This window comes from Oculina patagonica, chromosome 14, assembly GCF_052425735.1.
Source record: "Oculina patagonica isolate OP01 chromosome 14, crgOcupat, whole genome shotgun sequence".
NCBI classification, from domain to species: Eukaryota; Metazoa; Cnidaria; class Anthozoa; order Scleractinia; family Oculinidae; genus Oculina; species Oculina patagonica.
Window position 1 is genome coordinate 15,522,599 of NC_135771.1, and position 24,755 is coordinate 15,547,353.

Sequence of the window (24,755 nt, forward strand, 5' to 3'; positions counted from 1 at the left end):
ATTATTTGTGAGTATTAATGGAAAGATTCTTCTGGGATTCTTCGTCTTAATTCAACTTGCTGAGGCATGAGATAAATCAATCTTGTTAAAGATCCGGCACCCTGCCAATGTTGCAAGCAAATCCTCGGCACTAGGGAATGGTCAACATCGCACTCTGATTTACAGTTGTCTTGTAATCTCCACATACACGCAGGGACACATCTTTCTTTGGGACCAAGACCAACAGAGCCGCCCACGCACTTTGATTCACCTTGTTAATGGCCCCCTCCTCTTTCAGTCGCTGCAACTCTGAATCAGAAAAGACAAAAAAGGCTACAAAATTTGGCATGATTGTTTTCAAAGTAAGAAAAGACTACCTATTACACAATTTGCAGCACAATGTCCACACAAGTCGAGTAAAGCGATAAACATTTGCTTACTGTCAAGTCGATTTTCGCCCAGCATCGGCAGAAATGAAAACCGCAGATTTATCGACAGCAACATCAATAGTTATTAAACCAAGATTCTCCAAAAATATGCAAGAAAACGTCGTTGTGCAAGAAAACATCCAGTTTTCACCACAGTTCTGCATGCATTCAGTATACAAACTTTCAGGTGGATCCTTCACCAACCGTTCTTTCAATTTCAATTCAAGTGAACTTCAAAACCTTTGATTCAACGGTCAAAATGATTCACAAGCAGGTTTTATTAAGGTTGCTGTTTTGAATTGTCTTCAAGGACCATTTTGCTAGATTGTGACGAGGATTTAATCGAAGATTAACTAAATTTTCCATGTTTGAAGATTCTGTAAAATGTTTCGCGCATGCCGGTTAGTGCCGCTTGTATGTACGTTTCCACGCATGAATTGAGAGGTCAATTAAATCGACTTTAAATGGTTCTTTCTGAAAACTTTTAGATCGCTTGTTGTAGAGATCACTTCGTTTGTGTATACTAAAACAATTATTCTTTGAAATCTCAGTGAATAGCGGCAGAATATTCACTGATTTCAAAGAATAATTTTTAAATTTGTAAGGAGATTTCTTATTTTGAGCTTGGGACTAAGTGCAAAATTGACCCCGGGGGACTTCCATAGAAAAGCACGTATTATGTCCCTAAAAGTGTAAATGGAGATCAGCCTCGCATCTCCTGAGTTTCTTTATATCAGTTATGAACTAACGCCAGTTATTTTCTTAAGGCGTTTTGGGAGCGTCTTACAATTCATTTGAACATCAAATCCGTCAACAACTTCTGGCTAACCATGACAAGAACGTCCGACCAGTGTTAGAAAGTAAAAGAGTGGAAGTGAGGTTTGGTATGAAGATCAGCAGACTTGTAAAAGTGGTAAGTACAGTCAAATTTATTAATAACATATCTAACGAATCCGCTGAGCTTCAAGCTAAATAATGAAAATCTTAGTTTGTGGTAATTGGCATATTTGTTGAAAGTAATTCACATTTACTTTGGTTTTCCACATTTTTAAGCTTAGTAATTGATTTAAAAAACTTGCGCTACCTTCTGGACCAATCAAACCTCATTCCCAGGGTCTTTTCAAGATGCTGAACATGGCGCGGAAAGATCGTTTTCTCTAAAAATAGCACAAAATGCAAATTTCAACGTTGAAAGACTTATTTTAAAAATCTTTTCAGTTTTGAGATCCTTGTGAAAAGCACGGTTCTTTCAAAAAGTACCGTTAGACATCTCATATTACTAAAGTCAAATTTTGACGCTGATTTTGTGACGTCATTTTCCCACCAGAAATGCCACAATCTTAAAAACTAAAAAAAGGATTTTATAAAAAGACGAGAACTGTATTAGTTCCAAGGTTTAGGATAATTGTTTTAGAACTTAGGAAGTTCTTCACACAGTGCACCTTTTTGTCATCATTTCACTGTTTTGTTTGATCCTTATATCACAGGACACTAAAGAACAAACAGTTACCTTGGACACCTGGGTAGTACAGGTATGTTTATTTTTGACTCATCACTTTTACTTTTCGAATCTACAAATGCCACAAATTGAGAATTTTAGTAGTTTAGATAAAAAGCCATTAATTATTTCTCACGCCAATGAACCAAGAAGTACAAACGACGGTAGTAAAAGAAAAAAATAGGTCACCAAGGGTGACATGAGTCTAATGCCGTATGGCATAGTGATACAGATTGCGCGGTTTTCGTAAGCCGGTTAAAATTGGTTAGAGGTTTGTGTTCGGGAGTTTAATTTAAAATGCTTATAGCAAGCTAGGGGCATCGTGGATGATTATGGATGAAAACGAAACAGTCATAAATGTTATATGCTTCACAAAATTTAAAGTATGAACAGGAGTTGATGTTACTTCTTCCGTATTGTCCGTAAAAGCAGAAACGATTAAACATTTGGACAAGATTGCGTGACGATTTACAAAAAGCATGTTCATTACAACAAGGGTTGAAGAACTTCACATCGTTTTCTTTCAGATTTTTCACCATTTTGATGATGACTCTTGAAACAGATTTTGCAATAAAAGCACTTGAAATAGTGACTGTTACTCCATTGTACTGTAAGCACTTAGTGACAGATTTTCCTAAAAACGGGTGTAAATGCTCACGTCAATATAATGATGACCTTTTGAACGCTGGAAACTAGGCAATTATTATCGAGCTACCATACACAGGAGCGAAGACTGTTTATCATGATGTACAAATTTCGCGAATCATCACTTCCATATCAATGTAACCATTTTATGATTTTTCTAGCTGTAAGAAGAACTTAAGATCTCTGAGAGTCGTAAAAGCATGAAATTCGATTTCAGTGTATGGCAAAGGCCGGGACAGTGTAATACTGCAAAGCGGCCAAACAAACGCATTTTGATTTAGTCGCGTAACTTGATTTACATTTATCCATGTACATCTTTTATTTTTGAAGGTTTTTGTTTGCACTGTAAAGAAAAAATTGGTCAAAATTCGAATGACTTAAATACAAAATACGAGGTAAAGTTTTCTATTTTTTAAAACAAAATAAATATTTGGTCGCATTGTGTAAATAAACGCGAGTCGCCGTCGAAATATTTTTTTCTCAAAGACGTCTTGCTTTTTAAGCAAGACGAAAACACAAGTGCTTAACTGAACTGAAAACGAAGATTTATTTTCACAAAAAGCTTACAAATGTCTTAACTGGAAAATTATTACGTCCTGTTCAAGTGTTGAATAATCGTGACTTGAGAAAGAACTTTTAATTATGCGTGGGAACACGTGTCGCTGATTGGCTGTTTTTAATTGAAACTAATCGTGCGTGTCCGTACGGAGTCCGTTCTTGCAGCTGATCATTGTTTTCTACATTACAGCGAACGATTATCGATCCCGAACCATTCCCTTGGGATTGCTAACAGCTTTTTTCATATAACAAAGAGTCTAATGCGCATGCGCAAAGCGCACGCAAGCATTAGACTCAAAAATGCAAAGCTATCAACTACCGGTGCGACCCTCAAAATAGTCATATTATCGAGTTTTTAGTCAATCTTTTTACCGATCGTTTTCATGGTTGCATATATAAGTCAATAAAATCGAAATTAAGACTTTTCTTATAAGAAATCTGCTTGTTTTTTACAGGCATGGAGAAATGAATTTCTTGTTTGGGAACCGAAGGACTTTGGAGGTGTGAGTCGTGTACAGTTTGCCCAGAATGAGATCTGGGTACCAGATATTTCTCTTTACAACAAGTAAGTGCTTGCAGATGAAACTGTTTTTTTTTGTGTGTAGGAAGAAATTTTCTCAGAAATTGGAAGGTTTTTATGGCAAACTTATCTAATTAAATATTTACTTCAATATCAGAAATTGCTAGTAAAATATTTTACCTACTGTTATGAGGCTTTTGATCAAGTCGACACTGTCTTCCCAATTAGCGGTCGCGTCCCACTTTAAGGGCATTTCTTTGTAAAAAGCATTCATTTTTTTAAACCATACTAGCGCTGTTTTCAATTGAATGTCATAAAACCAAAGTAACCGCTCTGTCCAATCACAAAGGACACAGACAATTCATTTCATAAATCAAAGATTGGTTTTCCGACACGAAGCGCCAGAAAAGGTAAAGGCACGTCAAAAGCACGAGGAGTGGTTGCCTAGTCTCCCGAGCCAGAGGCTCATAATAAAAGTGTTTGACATACATGTTAAAAAAGATTTAAAAACTATATATTAAAAAAATACAATATAATTATACTATTAAAATCTTAAAAATATGCGTTAAAAATACAATATTAAAAACGATAAAGATACAACATGTCTATAACAGAATCATTTAAAACAAGAACTGCATTGGCAGCCACCAAAGTTTGTTGTATTAAGATGATTGATAAAAGCCGGAACGTTTGCAGCATCTTTTGCTGCCGACGGTAACTGATTCCAAATTCTGGAGATGATATACGAGTACGAGCCGTGGAAGAATCTACTATTGTAGGGACATTGTTCTACGTTTAGCCCGCTGCTTCTCAGATTGTATGGCGTGACCCGGGGCTTGAACAAGTTGTTGATATAGCGTGGGCCATTTTCTTTAAAACACTTAAAAAATATTATTAAAGATTGTTCGATACGTCTATGTTCTAGCGTTCTCATGCCCAGCAGTTTGAGTAATGACTCATAATTAGAAGTTTTCCCCGTGTTCATTACTGTTCGCAGATCGTAGTAGTTAGCGTCTTCCATTTTTTTGTTGAGCGTTTTACCTATACCAATCAGTAAAGAATTACAATACTGAAAATGCGGTATTATAAAGCTCCTGTATAAAAGTAATAAAGTATCTGTGGGCACTAAGCGCTTGAGGCGACGAAGTGCGGCAATCTTAGCGTATACTCTTTTCAGCATTACATTTGTGTGTTCTTTGAAAGATAACCTATTGTCCAGACATACTCCAAGGATCTTTAAATGTTCTTTGATATCGATTAAAGTGCCATCAAACTCCAAATCGTAATTGTATGTTGAATTCCCAAGAATCATCGCTTGTGTCTTGTCCCTGTTGGCTTGAAGATAGTTGTAGTTAAGCCAGGTAGATAGTTTTTCCATGTTTTGATTTAAGATGTGTTGAAGCACAAGAGGACTTTCGTCGGCGACATATTCGGTTGTATCATCCGCGTAGAGGCGGAGGGAAGAGACGGAAACAGATTCGTTCATGTCGTTCATAAAGATGTTAAACAGTAAGGGGTTAAGGAGACTTCCCTGCGGGACGCCGCACTGTAAAAGTGACCAGCTAGAGCACGTATTATTGCATGTTACCCTTTGTTTACGGTCATGCAAAAATGATCTTAAAAGTTGTAGGGCTGGTTCTTGTAAGCCATACGCTTTTAACTTTGCTAGCAGTAAAGTGTGCGAGCTAACGATGATTGCATTTTCTTTTACTTTTTATTTAAGATGAGAAAGTGGCACAAAATTGTTAAACAAAGTAAACCAATCACTTAGCGTAATACTGTAAATCGAAAAGCAAATGCGAATTAAGATATTCAAACGAAACTCGCTCTCAAATAGGTGCCATTTGCAACATGGGCCCCACTTCAATTTTCGCCAAATTTGGACGAATAGAACGATTTTTTAAGCCGGGAATGGAATGAAATGATGAGTATTGACCAGTACAGAGATTATAAGGCTAAAAAGATAAAAACCATGTGTTCCATGAGCTCCGGAATTACACCAGCACAAAATCGAGTCATTACAGTAACAGGGACCGAAGATGTAGAGTAAACAGCTGCAGTGAATGCCAAAGCTTGTAAGATGATGCATTTTTGAAAAAAATTGTAGAGGAGGACTTCACTAGTGGAAGGAATTCAACGTAAAATAGTCGAATGAAATTTCTGTTGAAAAAATTATCAGTAAGGCCGTTACAGGTCCAATTGAAATCAACCACGTGGGCAAACAGAGTAAATATACACAGTAACAGAAATTTACGTCGAGAAATGTTCCTAAGCATTCTGAGAGGAAATATTGGCAGCCTTTTTGTTAAGTCGGAAAGCGAGCGCGAGTGCATGAGTTATCTTATCTTAACCTTGCGGTCCAATCGCTGCTCCTCCAATTGTGAGTGGACAGTAAAGAAAACGCGCGCCGAAAGCAAAGCAGGAAATTCCATATACACCGATGGCAGAAGTCTGCAATTTCTGGGGCTCTACATCTCTGGTAATGGAACTTGTGCTATCGAATTTGCGAGTAGGCTATTTATAGACGATTTCTTATTGTAACCGATGGCGTTCAAATGTTTTTTAAAGCGCGCATTTGATTGATTGTTTTAAGCCATTTAAACTCAATTTAAACAAAACACAAACAACAGTTATAAACATTATTAAAAACAAATATTTTTTAAAGGTGACCGTTCTTTATAAAAGGATTTACACAAAACACATAAAAAAATGTAAAAAGGGATATGTTACCAAGATTAAGAAATAAGTTTGCAATAAACTGTATGAAATTACCTCGTGAAGTCCCTAGGGAAGGCAGAACGATAGAAGCGGAGCGATCGGAATTACACACTTCTGCCCACTAGAAAAAAATGAAAACCAATAAAACTCTTCTTCATTTCAGTGGTGATGACAGCGTTACTGGAGGAAAAACAAAGTTTGTCACCAAGGTGACTGTGGATAATAACGGGAACAGCACGTGGAGTGGGCCAGCTACTTTTGAAGCCAACTGCCAATTAGAGATCGGTAACTGGCCGTTTGACAACCAGACCTGTGAACTGGGCTTTGGTTCTTATACCTATGGAGTTAACAGGATGAATATCAGACTGTTTAAAGACAAAAGTGGTGATTTTACCAGTAAGTATATCTCAAACCTTACGCCTTTTTTGCGCCAGTCAGTCAGTCAGTCAGCCAGGAGGCCAGCAAGACAGCTAGATAGGCAGACAGTCAGACAGTCAGTCAGTCAGTCCGACTGTCTGCCAGTCAGTAAGCAAGCCAGCAGCCAGATAGGTAGCCAGCCAGTGAGTCAGTGAGTCAGTCCGTCAATCCTGCAGGCAGTGAGCGTGTCTTCCAGCCAGTCAGTCATTTATTTTTGTCCGTCAGGGAGTCAGTTAGCCAGCCAACAAGTCAGTCAATCACTCACTCACTCACTCATTCAGTCAGCCAACCAGTCAGTCAGTCAGTTAGTCAGGCAGTCAGCCAGCCAGCCAGCCAGGCCGTCCGTTGATGTGTCAGTCCGTCATTGGTCAGTCATTCAGTTAATAAGACAATCATTCAGCCAGCCAGCCGGTCAGGCAGTCAGTCAGTCAGCTAGTCAGCCAGTCAAACAAACAGCCATCCAACCAACCAGCTAATCATTTAGTCAGTCAGTCAGTCAGTCAGTCAGTCAGTCAGTCAGTCAGTCAGTTTGTTCGTCAGGCAGTCAGTTGGCCAGGACGCCAGCCAGCCAATAATTCGGTCAGTAAGTTAGTCAGTCAGCCATCAGTTAGTTAGACAGTCAGTCAGTCATTCAGACAGTCTGTCCGTCCGGCTGTCAGTAAGCCAGGCAGTCAGTCAGCCAGCCAGTCAGTCAATGAGCCAACTTGTGAATCAATCAGTCATCCATTCAGTCAGTCAGTCAGTCAGTCAGTCAGGCGGCCAGTCCATTCAGCCAGCCATATGGTGCTTCAGTCTGTCTGTCTGTCTGTCTGTCTGTCAGTCAGTCTGTCTGTCTCTCTGCCTGTCTGTCAGTCAGTCAGTCGGTCGGTCAGTTAGTCATACAGTCACTCCAGTCAGTCAAAAGGTTTCCCAGAAGACCGGTCATAAATATTGCCTCCCGTATTTCGCCGAACCAGTCAGTTAAATAATCAGTCGTTTATACATACAATATGTGTTATTTCTGTTCATTTTCGTTCTTTTCACTAACCTTAGCTCCTCCGCCTATTCAGTTCCTTCGGTAATGTTTTTAATAAATGGTACGTTTTGCTTATTTGCAGAACGGTTTGTTACAAACGGTGACTGGAACATAACCGAAGTTTCCCAAGCAACCGGATTAACAAATCACGGCGACTGTTGTCCATTTGACTTCAGCGAAGTGGTTTACACGCTGAAAATGTCACGGAAACCTTTATACTACTTGTTTTATCTGACCATTCCGAGCATAATGCTTATGTTCCTCACCCTGACAAGCTTTTTAATTCCCGTGGAGAGTGGAGAGAGAATTGGCTTTGTCACCACCATGCTGCTTGCCATGTCTGTGTTCCTGCTGCTCATTCCTTCTTTTCTCCCTGAGACGTCCGATGGCGTTCCAATCCTTGGCCTAAGTTTGCAAGTCACTTTGGTCATCATAGCTTTGATCCTGTTTGCCAATATATTAGTCCTCAAGGTCTTTTTCATGGAAGGCACTCCTCCGGAGTGGGTACAAAACGTTTTTAACTTATGCAACAGGAAGAAAAGAAGAAGCTTTCAACCAAATCAAGTGTCAACCTCAGGCGTACAGCCACCCGAAAAATCTCCCGCCACATCTGCGAATGCAATTGAACAGTCTACACCGCCCACAGCAAACACGCCCAGGGGCTGGGACGAGAAAGAGGAAGAAACAACCTGGCAAAAAGTGTCCATCAGCCTGGATCATGTGTTTTTTTTGTTCTTTCTTCTATGTGCAGTCGTTTTTTATTGTGCAATCTACATTGCAAAACTGTAATAAGTTTTAATTTCATCAAAACTGATAGACTTGGGTGATCTTTTTCTGGGTATGTCACGACCTCGTTTAGATGTCAGAAAAATTGGGTACGAACCCGTCAATAGAGCTTACGGGCCGGATTATTTTTTAGCATTTACATGGGGTCGTGCTAAAAGTGGCATAAGAGCCAAGTACGCTATACTTGTTTGGGGGGAGGGGGGCTTGACCGACTTTTAATTTGTGACTTCGGTAACCAAGACAGTGTGTTCTGTTAAAACAGTGTGTTTCTGCGAAAAGTCTCTTTAAAAAAAATTGCGATGCACGATGTTAACATCGATTCTTGTACATTTCTGTTCAAAAGGAAATTCGGCTACATCTATTTTGAAATTAAGACAACCATTCTGCAAACTTTGATAAGGGGACGCGGATTCTGGCAAAGAGACTGTCAATACGCCATGTTGAAATAAACTGGTGCGTACTGCCTGTATCACCAGGAAATTATCATGCAAGCTGATATGTTAAAGAATATAAAGAAAAGGAAACGCACCCAAGTTGTCTCTCAGGTGTTGGTGCCATAGGCGTCCATGGCCCCAAAAGAAATTAACTGATAAGAGCCAGATTATCAGAAAGGGAAGGAAAGTCTGGACAGTCCATTGGACACCCGAAGGTATAAGATAGTGACAAAACTTAGAGGGGGACGGTGGAAACCAAACTGAAGACCCTAAGCTACACCCGGGAGACATTGGAAGAAAGCAATTGACAGACATGAGTGGAGGAATTTTTTTGCTTTCTTAAGAGCCGATGAGTGTATAGGGCAGTAAACTGTGCGATCTTACTTAGTCACTTTGTTTGATAAGAACTAAGAACAAAGGATGGTGCCGATGCAGAAACATTTCTTAAGTCTCAATATTTTCGCAAGCAGCCAAAAGTGGGCTGTGACAGTTAATATAATTGGCAGATCTAGCGGATGCGCCCGGGCCCCCACATTATTTTAAGGCCAAACAAAGACCCGAAGCGCCGGAAAAATTATTTTGAAGAGCGGGGCCCCCTTATTTCAAGGTCTGGGTGATCAGGCCCACCACTTACCTGAAGGTCTGGATCCGCCACTGAATAGTGCATGTGCTAGATAGAGTAATTTATTTCTTTCACTTTTTGAGAGTACTGTGAATTCTATGAACTATTATAAAACCTTGTTATGGTATGGATACCCTGTACGACCAGCTCTGTGAAAAAATTATTTGCCACGTCTGCTAACTTATAACTCAAGCAACACAAAATTAAGAAGAAAATTATGATCTGAAAAAGTTATGCACCCTTGCTTCTTGACAGTAGGCAAAGGACACGGACAGAATACTACTTGTTGAGAGACGCTTGCATTGCCTAATATGATTCACTAAATATTCATTCTTATTGCTGGCGAGCCTTAGTGGGGGCAACCGTCTATTCCTTACAATCGCGGGAAAAATCCAAATTTTGTCGAAAGTGAGATCAGAAACACGCGTAGTCGATTGGTTTTTAGCCTCGTGTGACAAGGATGTTGTGGAGATTTAAGTACATTCTTTCCAACCATTCTTTACATGCTTGCTTGACTCACCGCTTGACTTGGTCAGAGATAAAGAGACGTAGGCAGTTTCAAAACTGTAGCCAATTGTAGGGTATCGATTTTCTTTTGGAATCAACTGCAGACTGTTGCATTTGTAGCAAGAGACAATGACGGGGAATTAATATTGTCACACGAGGTAGTCCAAAGCGCCTTTTGATTTATTATCCGGGGTATAGAAACTTGCGATGACATAAAATATTGTATATTACCTTAGTTGACCATAATGTAAGCGATCTTATGTAAGTTAATTTCAGTACAGCAAATACTCTTTTGTAAATATTTGTAATGTAGTGTACGTAGTTTTATTGTAGGTATTGTAGAAAATAAAATGTGGTATTGTTTGTAGGATACTTAGTAATCTTTAAAAGTACTGTAAGTAAAGTATAGTATTGTATGTAGTGTAATTAATGTGTAGTTCCTCGCGAAGCGAGGCCGAAGGCCGAGCGTAGCGGGGTGTATAATTTTGTCCCTCAAAGGGCTCAGGCGGGATGAAATCTCGTGTGGAGTTTACGGTCATATTTGTGAGCTTGGTGTCTGGCGGAAATGACGTCACACGGCCGCGCGCTGGTGGCCTAATGGTGTGACGCGCTGGCTTGAAATCAGATCTTCGGGACTGAGGGCAGGGGTTCGAATCTGGCTAGGTTTTTTTTTTTTTTTTTTTTTTTTTTTTCTACTATTATTTTTTTTGTGGGTTCGAATCCTGAGCCTTTCATTTTTATCGTTTTTCTTTTCGGATTAAAATAACACTGATTTCCACATAATACTCCCTCAACGCCTATTGCTGGTTTTCACTGTCACGCAATCAAAAAATAAATTCGAAACCATTCAACTACAGAAGCTATGAATTTCACATATTATAAATGATAAATAGATAAACAATTTCTCCAAGTTTCGGGTCTGTACGGTGTACCGTTCGCGAGTTATTTTTCGAACCTTTCCACGCAAATTTATAAAGCTTAGTATGGAGCTGCCATAACTGTGTCCTGCCGAGGGACACAGTAATGGCCGCCGTGATGTCAGAGAAACCATCTGGAACTCAATTCTGTTTACAACAGCGGCCATCCTTGGCTTAAGAGCTAGTACACTTTCACATAAACACCACTTATTATATCTGAAATGTTCATTCTGCACAAAATGGAAAGGAAAGGCCTTTTTTCAAACAAAACAGCTTTGTCACGGCACTCAGCTTGATGTCACATACGACGGAGAACTCAAATATTCAAAATGCTCTGTTTTAAAAACGAATGACACTATCGATCTGGAAATTTGCAAAAAATATATATTTTTAGTTTATCTTTCGCCTAATGACAACGAAAATTTAGCAGGCCTAGTGAATTTTGATTTCAAAATTTTATGACGTAACATGAAAACCAAGAATTCAGGCTATAAACTGCTGGTGTTGAAAACTGTTCATTGTCTGCTGTATTTTGTCGAAGTCTCTGTAATCGGGCAGTTCATTGTTGTTCAGTTTCTGTTTGTATTCTGGAGTACTCCAGGGGGGTACAAAATGCTCTGTTTTAAAAACGAATGACACTATCGATCTGGAAATTTGCAAAAAATATATATTTTTAGTTTATCTTTCGCCTAATGACAACGAAAATTTAGCAGGCCTAGTGAATTTTGATTTCAAAATTTTATGACGTAACATGAAAACCAAGAATTCAGGCTATAAACTGCTGGTGTTGAAAACTGTTCATTGTCTGCTGTATTTTGTCGAAGTCTCTGTAATCGGGCAGTTCATTGTTGTTCAGTTTCTGTTTGTATTCCGGAGTACCCCAGGGGGGGTACTCCGGGATCAAAGTGACGGGGATGATCGAATGGAGGCAAAACTCAGGACCCAAAAAAATCCCTAAGTCTCCCGACATTACCCAAAAAAATCCCTGGACCAAAAAAAACGCCCAAAAAAATCCCTAGTCAAATTACCCCTAAATTGCCAAGGCCGCGCCAAGGCACTTTAGTTTGATTTTAATACCCCAAAAAATCCCCTAAGTCACCCAAAAAAATACCTGCCAAATTCTCCTACCCAAAAAAATCCCGGAATCGAAAATTTCGACCCCAAAAAAATCCTTCGCACATCCCCGTCACTTGGATCCCGGAGTACCCCCCCCTGGGTCGAAGTCCCTGTAATCGTGCAGTTCGTTGTCGTTCAGTTTCTGTTTCTATTCTGTCTGCTGTATTTTGTCCGTTACTAGGCAACAACAACCCAGAGCTTCGCGAGGCCCTGCGAGTCACGTATTACTAGTTATTGAAAGATTAAATAGAATTGCCCTGACGTACTCGTTTTCTTCATTTACAAACAATATATCACGCTGTATATTAGTATATTAGAATAGTAAAACACGACTCGAAATAAAGCAAAGAAATGTTGGCGATGTCTTTACACTGCTGCCCAACTGGTCATACAATCAACGGTTTCACACTGAAGAAGGGCTATGGCCGAAACGTTTGTGTTTGTGATATACACAAAATGACACTTCTTTTATCATCAATTATTTTTTATTGATATTATTAATTTTTAAGTGTCACGCCTCAGTGAGGCCTTTTTTTACCGACATTTATTAGTCACAATATCTACTGTCGCGGCTATTAAGTGGGCCGCAGCACAATGTACAGTAAGGAATCGTCGGTGTGTGACATTTGCAGACTGCAGTCTGAAATCGAGGGTTAACACTCTTCATCAGTCCTAGATTACCTTTGGAACATCCATTTTTGGTTTGAATTTGTCCATTAAACTGTTTCATTTATTTCCCCGTGTTTGGTATTAAAGCCAAAACACGTCTATTGCATCCTTTCATATTAAAACAAGGGTTCAAAGCCTCCATTGTGTCCAAGTTTTAATACTTTTATTATTATTGCTGTAAATAATAACAGCCTATAAAAAGTAGAGCTGATTGTGATAATAGTTTAGTGAGCTCACTAAGAGAATAGTTATCAGCATAGATTGATAAAGAAAAAAACACGCAAGTCTGCACTCAGGAAGCCTGTCATTCTCGTCAGAATCCCAGTGACAGACCAGTTAGAGAGTTCATGCATAATTTTGACCGAAGAAGCGTAGGGTGAAAGCGCGCGCGCGGGGAGACGTTACATTAATCTTTGTATCCGTTCTGTAACGAACTGTAAAACGAAAAAAAACCAACCCAGGGTGAATCTCTTTAACCACGTTTCAAACTGCGGTACCACAGCTGGCCCTACGCGCCTGAGCCGACAGTTATCAATCTATGTATTCTAATCAAGTTTTGTATACAATATTTGCAAACAGCAAAAGTCCAGTGTCCGAGGTGCGTTTTGCGTTTTAAGTATATGCATCGTCATGATACTAACAAGCAATGCTTGTGTTACTTGATTAAGCCCTATTTCAGGTTATAGCCGGCAAAGCGTTTTCAATAAGCCACTTTGCAGTGCCTGTTGACATCCATTATTATTCGATAAGTGAAGTATAGATTTGCATACTTTCAAGACATACGTGACAGTTTTTTATATTTAAGGTCGCGCAGGACCCTTGAGATCATTATGTATGCATTTATTTAAAGAGTATGCACGAACTGCGACGACTGAAGCCGACAACAAACGAAATATTCATGACAATGTTTTTCTTAAAGTTCTTTGTACAAGTAATTACACGGTATTGTTCTCAGCTTTGCGTACCGTGCGCTGAAACAAAGCGAATTATCATAATTAGATTCACAGCTGCGAATATAGCACACGTCGGTTGTAAACATTGACTCGGAAGGTCTTCGGAAGCGGAAAATCCTGCAATTTTGTGTCCAAGTTTTCTTCGACGATATAGAATTTCAGGAGTTGATTCGCGAGGAACATGAACTTGGTGCACTCTATTGTGTTATGACAAGAGCGAATTTTGAAATTTCGTTTTCAAAATGAAGATACTCGTTGCAAAGTTTAGATTTCACATTTTTACTCTCTTAGAAGCAGATAACTTCTAGCAGTCTTTGAAAACGAAAATTTCGTTCTTGTCATAACACAGAAGAGGTTATGATTTATCACTAGGTTATATAATCATTTAATTCGGTGCTCTGTTGTAGCCAAAAACTTGGACACAAAATCGCATTATCTGCAGTTAAACTTTTAAGAGCCTGTAACATTACAGTACACGGTCATCTCTCAGTAAAAGGACAATCATGATGTAATTCCATCATCCCTTAATATCCTTGATAAATTTTAGAGGAATCGATGTTCAAAATGTAGCGAATTAAAGCTTTACAAGATAGCACCCCGTCAAGAAATTTGGCTAATGAATTTATTAATGAGCAAGGGTCCTGCGCGACCTTAAGGGGGTGGGGTGACGGTAGGGTCTTGGTTTGCAAGTGCTTAACTTATAAGTTCTGCTTACGCTCAAAATCAAAGAGAGAAAACCGTGAAAGTATTGGCAAAAAGCCTCTGTCAGGGGCCGGTAATAAAGTACAGGGGGTGGGTGTTTTTTTCTTTTAAAGTACTCACTTTCAGGGGCCTATCCTCCAATTATTTGACAAAATTGTGCCCACCTCATAAGTGGCACAGAAAATCGGAGTGTTAGAACCCCTGGAATGCTATTTTAGGGAATTCTGCACTATTGTAGATGCCGTTCAATGAATAATTTTACCATGACCCACCCTTAATGCAGTGCATTTTTTATTCCTGATCCACCCTTTTTGAAATGTTGAAAACTAGTGACCCACCCCCAATTTGTCATAGCCCACCCCCCCCCCTCCTGTACTTTATGACCGGACCTCGTGTGTGAGAATTCACATTGTTTACTTCTAGGAGACGAGACCAATGAAATTTGCAAAACTCGATTACATTTTATAGATTTTGTATTTTTGTTTCTCACGAACCATTTGTGAATCACCTGGCACAACGCTGTCCCTAGACTGTTCACAGCCTCTCTATTTGTACTTGGTATACTAATAGAAGTTCCTTGTTCTTTTAAAACGATAGTTGGCAATCCTTACACGTATGATCGACGGGATAAAAGTAAACTAATAACCGAGATCCCTTTGCTGTCATGTAACAAGGATATAAAAAATTTAAGACCCTACCCCCACCCCCTTAACTATAAAAAAAACTGTCACGCTTGTCTCGAAAGTATGCAAATTTATACTCGAATAATAATGGTGCCAACGTGCACTGCAAAGTGGCTTATTGAAAACGCTTTTCCGGCTATAACCTGAAATATGGCTTAAGGTGATTCCACTGAAATAGAAGGAGTATTAAAAATTTTCTGAAACTTGGTCCAGGTTACAATTATGTTATGAGCATAAAAAAAATGAAATAAAAAATGGGGGTCACCGCGCTAGTTTTTGTGTAAAATGGATGGGCATTTTAGTAAATATACGACCCGCGAGATATATATTAGGAACCCTAGTAATCCAAATGGGGATCGCTATTGTTTCCAGAAAAAAATCATTTTGCATTAAAGAATTAGTCTAGTTCAACAAAATAGACTTTGATCTTATATTAAAAACTATTCTTATTGTACAGGAATTAAGATAATGAAAGAAATTTAAGATTTTGCTCCGTGCGCACGTTAACGACACTACCTAAAAACGTGTTTTTTACGGCATTAAAATTAAAATATCTCAATGTAGAATTTTAAACTTTTTTTTACATCGCGATATATTGTAGACAACAGTTTGACATTTAAATTAATGCATTAAAAAATTGGGGTCACCGTGCTCGTTCAAGAGAAAACGACCATTTATTTCCCTACAGACCTTAGCCTGAAGGGAATCTCGTAGTGTTCTGTGTGCGCGCGCGCTCGTGCGCGCGCTAAATGACGCAAAAACTTATGCGCAGAAAGGATGCGCAATGCAATACCGTGGAATCACCTTAATCAAGTAACACAAGCATTGCTTGTTAGTATCATGACGATGCATATTTGGACAAAAAACTTGCAGTGGTTGCTTCAAATTCACCAGTCGCAAGACAAGCGGCATGCGAACTGAACGGGAAGCCATTGAAAAAATGACAGGGATGAAACGTATTACAACGGTCAGGACATCATAATCAAGCAAAGGTGAACATATTCATTTTGATTTTTGTCTTAGTATTTCAAGCATTGCGATTAAATTGATTTAAAGAACAAATACGGTGGTAATACTTTTGGTCACGCATTCGAAGGCTGGCGTGATTTTGTGCCGTTTTTGTACGGTTTTGAATAATTTTTTGAAAGTGCTTATTCATTTGCCCAAACCAAACTTTGCATATTTTGAAAGTATCATCCTTCTATACTTAAAAAACCTTTATCTCAAGGAATTCTGAGATATGGCACATAGTGAAAATGACGATTCTTTTGACCGACCGACTTCATGGCGCGTGGAATAGTCTGGTTTTGTTTACCGTTAAATAATTAGATTTAACCAAAACTCTTGAAACTATGCTTCTCTAGACAAGGAAGAGTCATGCAATAAACCAGTTGTATTTACTTTTTTTTCTGCGCTTGATCGTTTTGACATGCGAATCGAATGAAAATGGTCGATTTTCAACCCAATTTGTACCCTCTGAATCGAGTCTAGCCGAGTCTAGACGTCAAATCGAAAATTTCGTTTTTCTCAGAAAAATAAAATTATTTGAAGGAAAAAACAACAAAACGTTTTTAGTTTTAATAAGGACTACCTATATGCAGAAGATGAGCGAACTGCCTTGCCGCATGCTGTTTAATTTTTCGGCAAACTAGCTCTTAACATAAAGGAGCAACTGATGAGGTCCACTGAAGGACCGAAACTCGAGTCTTGCTTAAGATAAAACATTTGCCAGGAGACATCGTTGCAGCATCCTAGAGACTTCAAATGCAGTGATCAAACTGCTATAGAATTTATTTGCTGGATGCAAGTAACGCAACAAAACAGATAAAAAACAATGGAGGTAAAGTGTTAGCTCCCAGAGCATAAATCACAACCACTCAAACTAAGGGGAGCTTAACAACAAAGAAACCATCGCTCGCAATGCTTAGAGACTGCAGAAGCCTTTAAAAGAATCGGATCCTAGACCCTCACAACCGTGGTAACGAAACGTTATCATACGAACAAACTGCCACTGTTGACAGTTAGAAATCTACTGATCCGATACTAGACAACAACATTCCTTTAAAGGCTGTTAAGAATCTCTGAACAAAAAGGAGCCAATAAACCTAACGAATATGCCACAGAGCTAGCAAACACAATGGCATAAATATCATCATTGAAATGTCTCGAGAGAGCGTTAATGAAATCCTCCGTTTACAGATCGAAGGCTAACATTCAGCAACCAGCGGGAGTCGCGTTAGGCCTGCCTCATTTTATATTATCAGACGCTATAAGGCGACAATTGGTGACGCTTTAACGAAGTAATTTTATTGGTAGGCATGTCCGCTGAACAATAATAGTAAACGTGACGAGACGCTATAAGGCGAGAATTGGTGACGCTTAAACGAAGTAATTTCATTGGTAGGCATGTCCGCTGAACACCCCCATACTCCGCCCGGGCGTTAATTTTTCCCAATTTGAATGCTAGTTTATGCAATCACTAACACTGACGCCCACACAGACATCCCCTCCGCGATTTTTTTGATGGGAGCGGGACGGCTGTACAAAGGCTAATATGAGCAACAGGTGATTCAAACATTTCTTTGATGCAATTAAAGAAGCGGCAGAAATGAGGAAACATGCCTAACAACTGCCGATAATCCGCGTTTTCATAGAACCCACGATGTCTAAAACATTGATAAAGGATGTATTCGTGACGTGTAGCCGGGTCTGTCGGATTAGCTCACTAAAGTAGTTATCAGGATGTGGCGCGAGAGGTTGTGAGTTGAAATCTCCGAGGGGTCAGGTTTTTTTTTCTCTTTTTTATTCTTTTTTTTAACCCGTGGCACTAAAATGGTCTGTTTATTATATCGCTCCGTAGGTATGCATTAGAGAATAAAAGCATATACATGTAAACCGTAAAATAATTACGCTGTAAAAACTGATTCAGGTAAAAATGTATTTTCAGGTAAAAATGTACTTTTTCCTTACTTTCGCTGTTACATTTGAAAAGCTTTTTTTATTTTCTTGCGAAAGGGCAGCTACAAACTCGATTTTAGCCAACGCTCTGGTTTCTAGATAGATCCATCGTCGATGAAGCTTATTTGAAACCCGATTTAATTTTCGAATGCTCGTTAGCTAGCTCTACAGATAGACACGGACGGCATTGATCGATTTATGGCTCTCAGTGTCCACTTTGTTAGCGGTCGATTACTTTCTAGACGTTATTGCATTGGCTGCCGTCACATCTAGACTGCTAACTATAATTAAGACGGCGTTAATTATAGTTAGCTATTTCGGTAATGTGACCGCTTCTCTGTTCGCGCTAACTATAGTTAGAAAATTTACGCCTCGCTGATCCAAAACAATACACACTAACATAGGCGTACGGGCCGGGGGGGGGGGCAGGGAGGGCTGCAGCCCCCCCCCCAAAATTTTGGGCAACACAGATTTTTTGGGCAGCAAGAGAAATTTGGGCAAAGCCAGTTTTTAAAAAAAAAATTTTTTCGAAGTTTTAACCTGAAGTCGGCGTGTTAAAGCCAGTTCAATTCACAGATTTTAGTGAAGGGGATCATTTGTTGATATACATATTTGTAAATTCTTTTACTGTTGGGCACTGAACTGCAAATCTCTGTCACAGTTAAACAACTGATAAAGATAGTTTCTCCACGTTGCTAAATTTTACAAAATCGACAGCGAGATTCTGGAAGCCGAGTAGAAAATGTGCGTGAGTTTTTAGAAATGCTGGAGAATGAGAGAATGATATATTTGCTAAGTTTTCAGCAGGGTTGTTTTCAGAGTTTCTTTACGTGGTTCATATCCATGCAGTGATACATCGTGTTCTGCTGAACGATCATTCAGTGCATTGCGCAGATTGAAAACTTAGTAAAACGGAGTAAGGTATGGCTTTTGTCTGCCTTTTAATTTAAACTAAGGCCAAAACTTAAAATCGATACTTGTTACGCTAGGTCCCTATTGGATAGGTCAATTACCTTGCAGGATTTATTTTGTAAGTTCGCTTCTGGCCTGGAGAATTTGACGAGGGAGAAAAAAAATCGATATTCGAACAACACACTTATCGCTACGACGAGATAATTAATAATTAAAAAATAACAAAAAACGCGCCCGCCCGCTCTCTTTTTTTTTTATAGAAATCCGGACGAGAAACATTTGTTTTTTTTACTTGGCCTAAATTATTACGTGTAATCGCACTTATTAGCATTTAATGGTATATTCAAACTCTGTAGTCAACAATAACATGGACCGGATTGTTGATATCTTCGGCTGTCGAAATGGTAGAGGCAGCTATTTCTTTTAACGTGTTTTATGAGCTCATATCATAGATTCTTATGTAAGGATTTTTCACTTCATTTGTAAGCCTATGTTAGTGCATCGTATGACCCTCGTTTTCTCTTGACTGTTTCGAAAAAATTTGGGCAACTTGCGAGAATTTTTTGGGCAAATATCTCACCGCCCCCCTTGGCCAAAAATTGCCCGTACGCCTATGCACACTAACTGTACTTATACCCAAGCAGGGTTCATGGGTTAGTCTTAAGTTTACAAACGAAAAACCAATCAGAATGCGACAATTATTTTCGCATGTGCGAGATGAACATAAATATGCAAAACAAAGCGTGAAGGAAAGGAAAAAAAGGAAAACATCATGCCAAGAAATTACATATCACCAATGTTAGCAAGAGTAAAGCTTGAATTTTTCGGCTTCTAGCATCCTTACTTCATTGCGGGCCCAAGAGAGGCCCGCAACCCTAATCTTGACAGTGACCAGTGGATTGCGTATGACGCGTGCGCACCACGTTTATAAAAGACTAGTTGCAAAGCGGAAGTTGAAAATTTTGTTCTTCCACCAAGAACGATCAGAATGCAAAAAATGTGTCAATCACAACAGTTTGTTGAAACACCGGAAGTTGAAAATCTGTTCATCAAGACGATAAGAATGCGAAAAATGTGTCAATGTCAACAGTTTGTCACATAAGATCAAGGCTTCTGTCACATGGAAGAAACATTACGTTTTGCAGACGTTGTTCAGGCGTTGGTTTTGAGAAGATTTGCTGTGATTGTATCACAGATAAACCAGAGCAAAACGAATGATTCCAACAACAGTTATTTAATCTCGAAAAATTCCTTACAACACTGACAACATAGCGAGTTCACCGACAGAGGAAAATCACATCTTAATTGCACCGCGTGCTCGATTAAATCATGCATTCCGCGCGTGACGCGTTACTTTTGTCCAGTGATTTGTCAATTATCAATCCGTAATCTTCCACCATGAACGGTTAATGCAAAAGGATCCGAAAATGTATCGTTCAAACACTGGGAAGTTGAGAATTTTTTTCCTCCACAAGGAACGATTAGAATCCGAAAACAAAAGTTTGTCGAGGCCCGCACTTTCTAACCTGTGGTTACCACTAGTTTTATTCCTTCAACGCCTAGATACCGTGCAAAAATAGAAAAAAATAGAGGAACAACCAGACACAGATAAAAAAACAAGGGCTGCCATGAACTAATTTAAATTCGAAATTATTCATAAGCTAATCAGAACTAACTATAGTTAACTGCATTGGTGTGACCGAAAAGGCGACCGAAAGCACTAACTTTAGTTAGGTATGACGTCACGTAACTTGAGACTAACTATAGTTAAACTTTAGTTACGTCGTAGATGTGACCGCAGCCATTGTCAGCCACATTTTGTTTCTTTGTTTTCTTGTCTAACCCCTTTGAATTTAAAAAGGCCGCCTTTATACGGCCGCCTTGTTACACCCTTTTTACTATAATATCCGCTGGTCAGCGGAGTTGCAAAAATATTTACAGCTGATGGACCAACCAACTAACCTACCGTGTGAGTGCAACTGGGCAAGCTACTAAACTTCCTGAAATAAAAATTCAGTCGTAAAAATGCTGTGCAAATTGACTTCTATTATTAATGTTCACGACGCTCATGTTGTTACGTCAAAGAAAATAAATAAAGGTGTTCTGATTGAGTTGTGAAGAAACCCGCAAAATGTGGTGTTTCTTTAAAAATTAAATTAAATTTCTTTTATTGTCATTTATACGTCCATCGTTATGCAAGTTTACATTTTGTTTTCTTTGTTGTGGTTACACAAATTATCTCGTTCTATTGTGTTCGATGATGTAAGCTTGGCTGTTATGATGCTGAATGAAACTAGAGTTTTCCGATTAAACGGAAATGGAACGACTTTTTCCGCCTGTTATAGCTTATTAGATGCAAAGTGCTGTTTGTTTCAATTTGCACAATGAAATTTCAGTTATTATTCATTGTTTACGAGCAGATTAAATCCTTGCAGTAAATACAATGTCTCGTGGTGGAATGCAAACTATATTCTTTTTAAACTGCTTGAAAATCAAGATACAATGTTTATCACAGTTTTCCCAGAAAAATATATTGAAAACAGCAGTATATTTTCTGAGACAACTGAAGAAAAATGTTTTTAGATGCAAAGTTTCCATGGTGCAAAAAAATAGTTACTGAAAGGAGGCGGCTTTTTTATCGCATACGTAAAAGCCTGTGAAACCTGTGAAACTCACAAGTAACGTAGAACAAAGAACGACCAAGACAACAAAGAACCTCGAAACAATAAAAAGCAGGAAAACAATAGCCCCAAAACAAAGAAAAATTTTTCAAGTTCTTACACCAGAGTAAACCCCGAACGTTAACGAACATGAAAGTTTTCGCAGCATAACTTTTGCACAACTTATTTTCCATCCAAACAGTTGCCATTTGTGGAACTTCACACTTCTCTACGGTTTTGCAACTTTGCTTGTTGCCACCATCTACCAAATAAATAGAAAGATGGGAGTTGAAAAATGAGGCGGTATCTTTTTGTTCTATTGTTTTCTTTTCATTTGCACATAAAAAATTCCACGGGTAAACATCACATATCACCTTTTTTGTTACACCTTAGAGTGAATTAGTGTAACTTGTTTTTTATATGTTAATGATCGTATAATATTCTAATGTTTGTGTACAATAAAACAATACACGAGTGGTCAGAAAACCTCAAAGAAATCACTTAAATAGTTAAACAGAAAATAAGTATAAACAGGACGTGTCTTTCTTTAAGCAATTCAAGAACATGTTCAACCTAAATCGAAAATTAGTTTGTTTTTCTTTACGGGATGTTGAATATAAAATGTTTGTCTAAAATCGCAAGGCAATTCAAGGCATGATAAATTTTAAGCCCCGTTATCTGTTTTGGTTTTTACATATTGGTAAATGCTTGAATTTTAACCTGACTTCCACATGCAAATAATACTTATGATTTGTCCGCAATTTTCTGTTTTCCTGTACAGCTCATTTAAATATTACACGGCTCATTTGCATATAAAAAACGGGTTACACGAATTCACTCTAAGAAGGAACGTACAACATGCGAACATCACACTAGCCTGTGTACAGCCGTCCCGCTCCGCTCCACTCAAAAAAATCGCGATTTTGCCTTTTGTTTAAGAACTAATTCTTTTTTCTTTCGAAACTGTGCCCATGTCATGTGGACTGACTGCCTTAAGATATGCAATTAGGCGAGAGCAATACTTTTTTTGAGTGCTGCATTGCATGGTGATATTACAATGCCCTCGAGCAGTGGACAACACGCGCAGAAGAAAAAAGTTACCAAAGCGTAAAATGTCAAATTATCGATACACACCTATTGAAAATATGATGATTGTCAGGCTGTTGAGAAATGTGGCCGCGAGTGGCGTAGCTTGACCAGGTTAACAGTTAGAAATATTTTTGTGCATTTTATTCGAAATAAAAAGTATTTTTTTTAAAAGAAAATTCTTACATATTTTATTGGCAATGCACCACATTTTACTGAATTGGTAATAGCTCTCTATAATGAAACGTGGATCACGCAAAATTTAAGATTCCCTGATTTCGAGTTTTCTGTTTACCGTGATTACGGTAATATCGATGTGGTGAGTAAAAACAAGAAAGCAAATTAATGAACTTTTAATGGGTTAACTAAGTGAATTTAATAAGATTTTCAATAGGCGGAAAAATGTGTTCCATTTAAGTGAATTTTCCGCTAAATCGGAAAACTCTACTTGATTTCCTCGACAATGCACTTCTACTTCGGAAACATCGAAATACACCTAACCAGTGTAAAAAACTGTTTCTGTACAACATGAATTCGTTTTCTGACCGATATTAAAAAAAAACTTAACAGTCAAACGAAACAGGTGTACCGTCAGTATTGTTTTGATATTTCAATGGAAAAAAAAACCTTTTCTGATTTGCGATACAAGAACTCGTTTTGAACCTCATTTAAAATTTGAGGTTTAACCAACGGAATGTCTTCAGCACGTTAGATTAATTTTGCCTGTCTCTACACAACCAAATGAAAAAAATGTAATTTATTTACTCACGTGACACGGAAGAGCTCAGGAGCTCGCTAAGACGTGTACGTGCATCCAAGATCGAATTGGAATTTGGAGTGTTGGTTTTTGTGGAGGGAGGAAAACCGGAGAACCCAGAGAAAAACCCTCGGAGCAAGGACAAGAACCAACAACAAACTCAACCCACGTATGGCACCGAGACGGAATCGAACCCGGCCACATTGGTGTGAGACGAGCGCTCTTGCCACTGCGCCATCCCTGCTTCCTAAAAACACTCTTTGGTGTTTTGTTTTTCAATTTACAATACTGCAGTAACTTACACTTCTTACAATGCTACAGCTACTTACAATATAATATTGACACTACTTATTATATACATCTACTTATAACACAATAGCTGCGGTCACATCTAGGACGTAACTAAAGTTTAACTTTAGTTAGTCTCAAGTTACGTGAAGTGAAACCTAACTGTAGTTAGTGCTTTCGGTCGACTTTGCGGTCACACCAATACAATATACAGTTAGCTCTGATTAGAATTTGGATAATTTCGAATTAAAATTAGTAGCCTAGATGTGACCGCAGCCAATATCTGCACAACTTACAAAAATACGGTTACTAACAGAAAAACTTAACATTACAAAACAGTGGCTGCGGTCACATCTACGACGTAACTAAAGTTTAACTATAGTAAGTCTCAAGTTACGTGACGTCATACCTAACTATAGTTAGTGCTTTCTGTCGTCTTTGCGGTCACACCAATGCAGTTAGCTACAGTTAGTTCTGATTAGGTTGTGAATAATTTGGTATTTAAATTAGTTCATGACAGCCCTTGTTGTTGACCTGTGTTCAGTTGTTCCTCTATTTTTTCTATTTTTGCACGGCATTTCGGCGTTGAAGAAAATAAAATGAAGTAAGGATGCTAGAAACCGGAGAATTCAAGCTTTATTTTTGCTAACATTGATGATATGTAATTTCTTGGCATGTTGTTTTTCTTGTTTTCCTTCCCTTGACGCTTTGTTTTGCATATTTATGTTCATCTCGCACGTGCGAAAAGAATTGTCGCATTCTGATTGGCTTTTCGTTTGTAAACTTAAGACTAACCCATGAACCTTGCTTGGGTATAACTATAGTTAGTGTGTATTGTTTTGAATCAGCGAGGCGTAAATTTTCTAACTATAGTTAGGGCGAACAGAGAAGCGGTCACATTACCGAAATAGCTAACTATAGTTAACG

General features: G+C 38.6%; 1 protein-coding gene across 2 annotated transcripts; it reads left to right on the plus strand.

Annotated features, from left to right (window-relative positions):
• Positions 1-1,025: 1,025 nt before the first annotated feature.
• Positions 1,026-10,560, plus strand: LOC144638461 (neuronal acetylcholine receptor subunit alpha-5-like). Of its 2 annotated transcripts, XR_013567953.1 has the most exons (6): positions 1,026-1,320; positions 1,895-1,939; positions 3,564-3,673; positions 6,510-6,742; positions 7,861-10,021; positions 10,326-10,560. XR_013567953.1 is itself a non-coding variant. In XM_078497661.1 (5 exons), the coding sequence occupies exons 1-5, from the start codon at positions 1,294-1,296 to the stop codon at positions 8,565-8,567; spliced, it is 1,122 nt and encodes a 373-aa protein (XP_078353787.1). In that variant the 5' UTR covers positions 1,026-1,293; the 3' UTR covers positions 8,568-10,312. The 2 variants fall into 2 exon arrangements, 1 of the variants encoding a protein (XP_078353787.1); XM_078497661.1 differs by lacking the exon at positions 10,326-10,560 and having other exon boundaries at positions 7,861-10,312.
• The last annotated feature ends 14,195 nt before the right edge of the window (positions 10,561-24,755 follow it).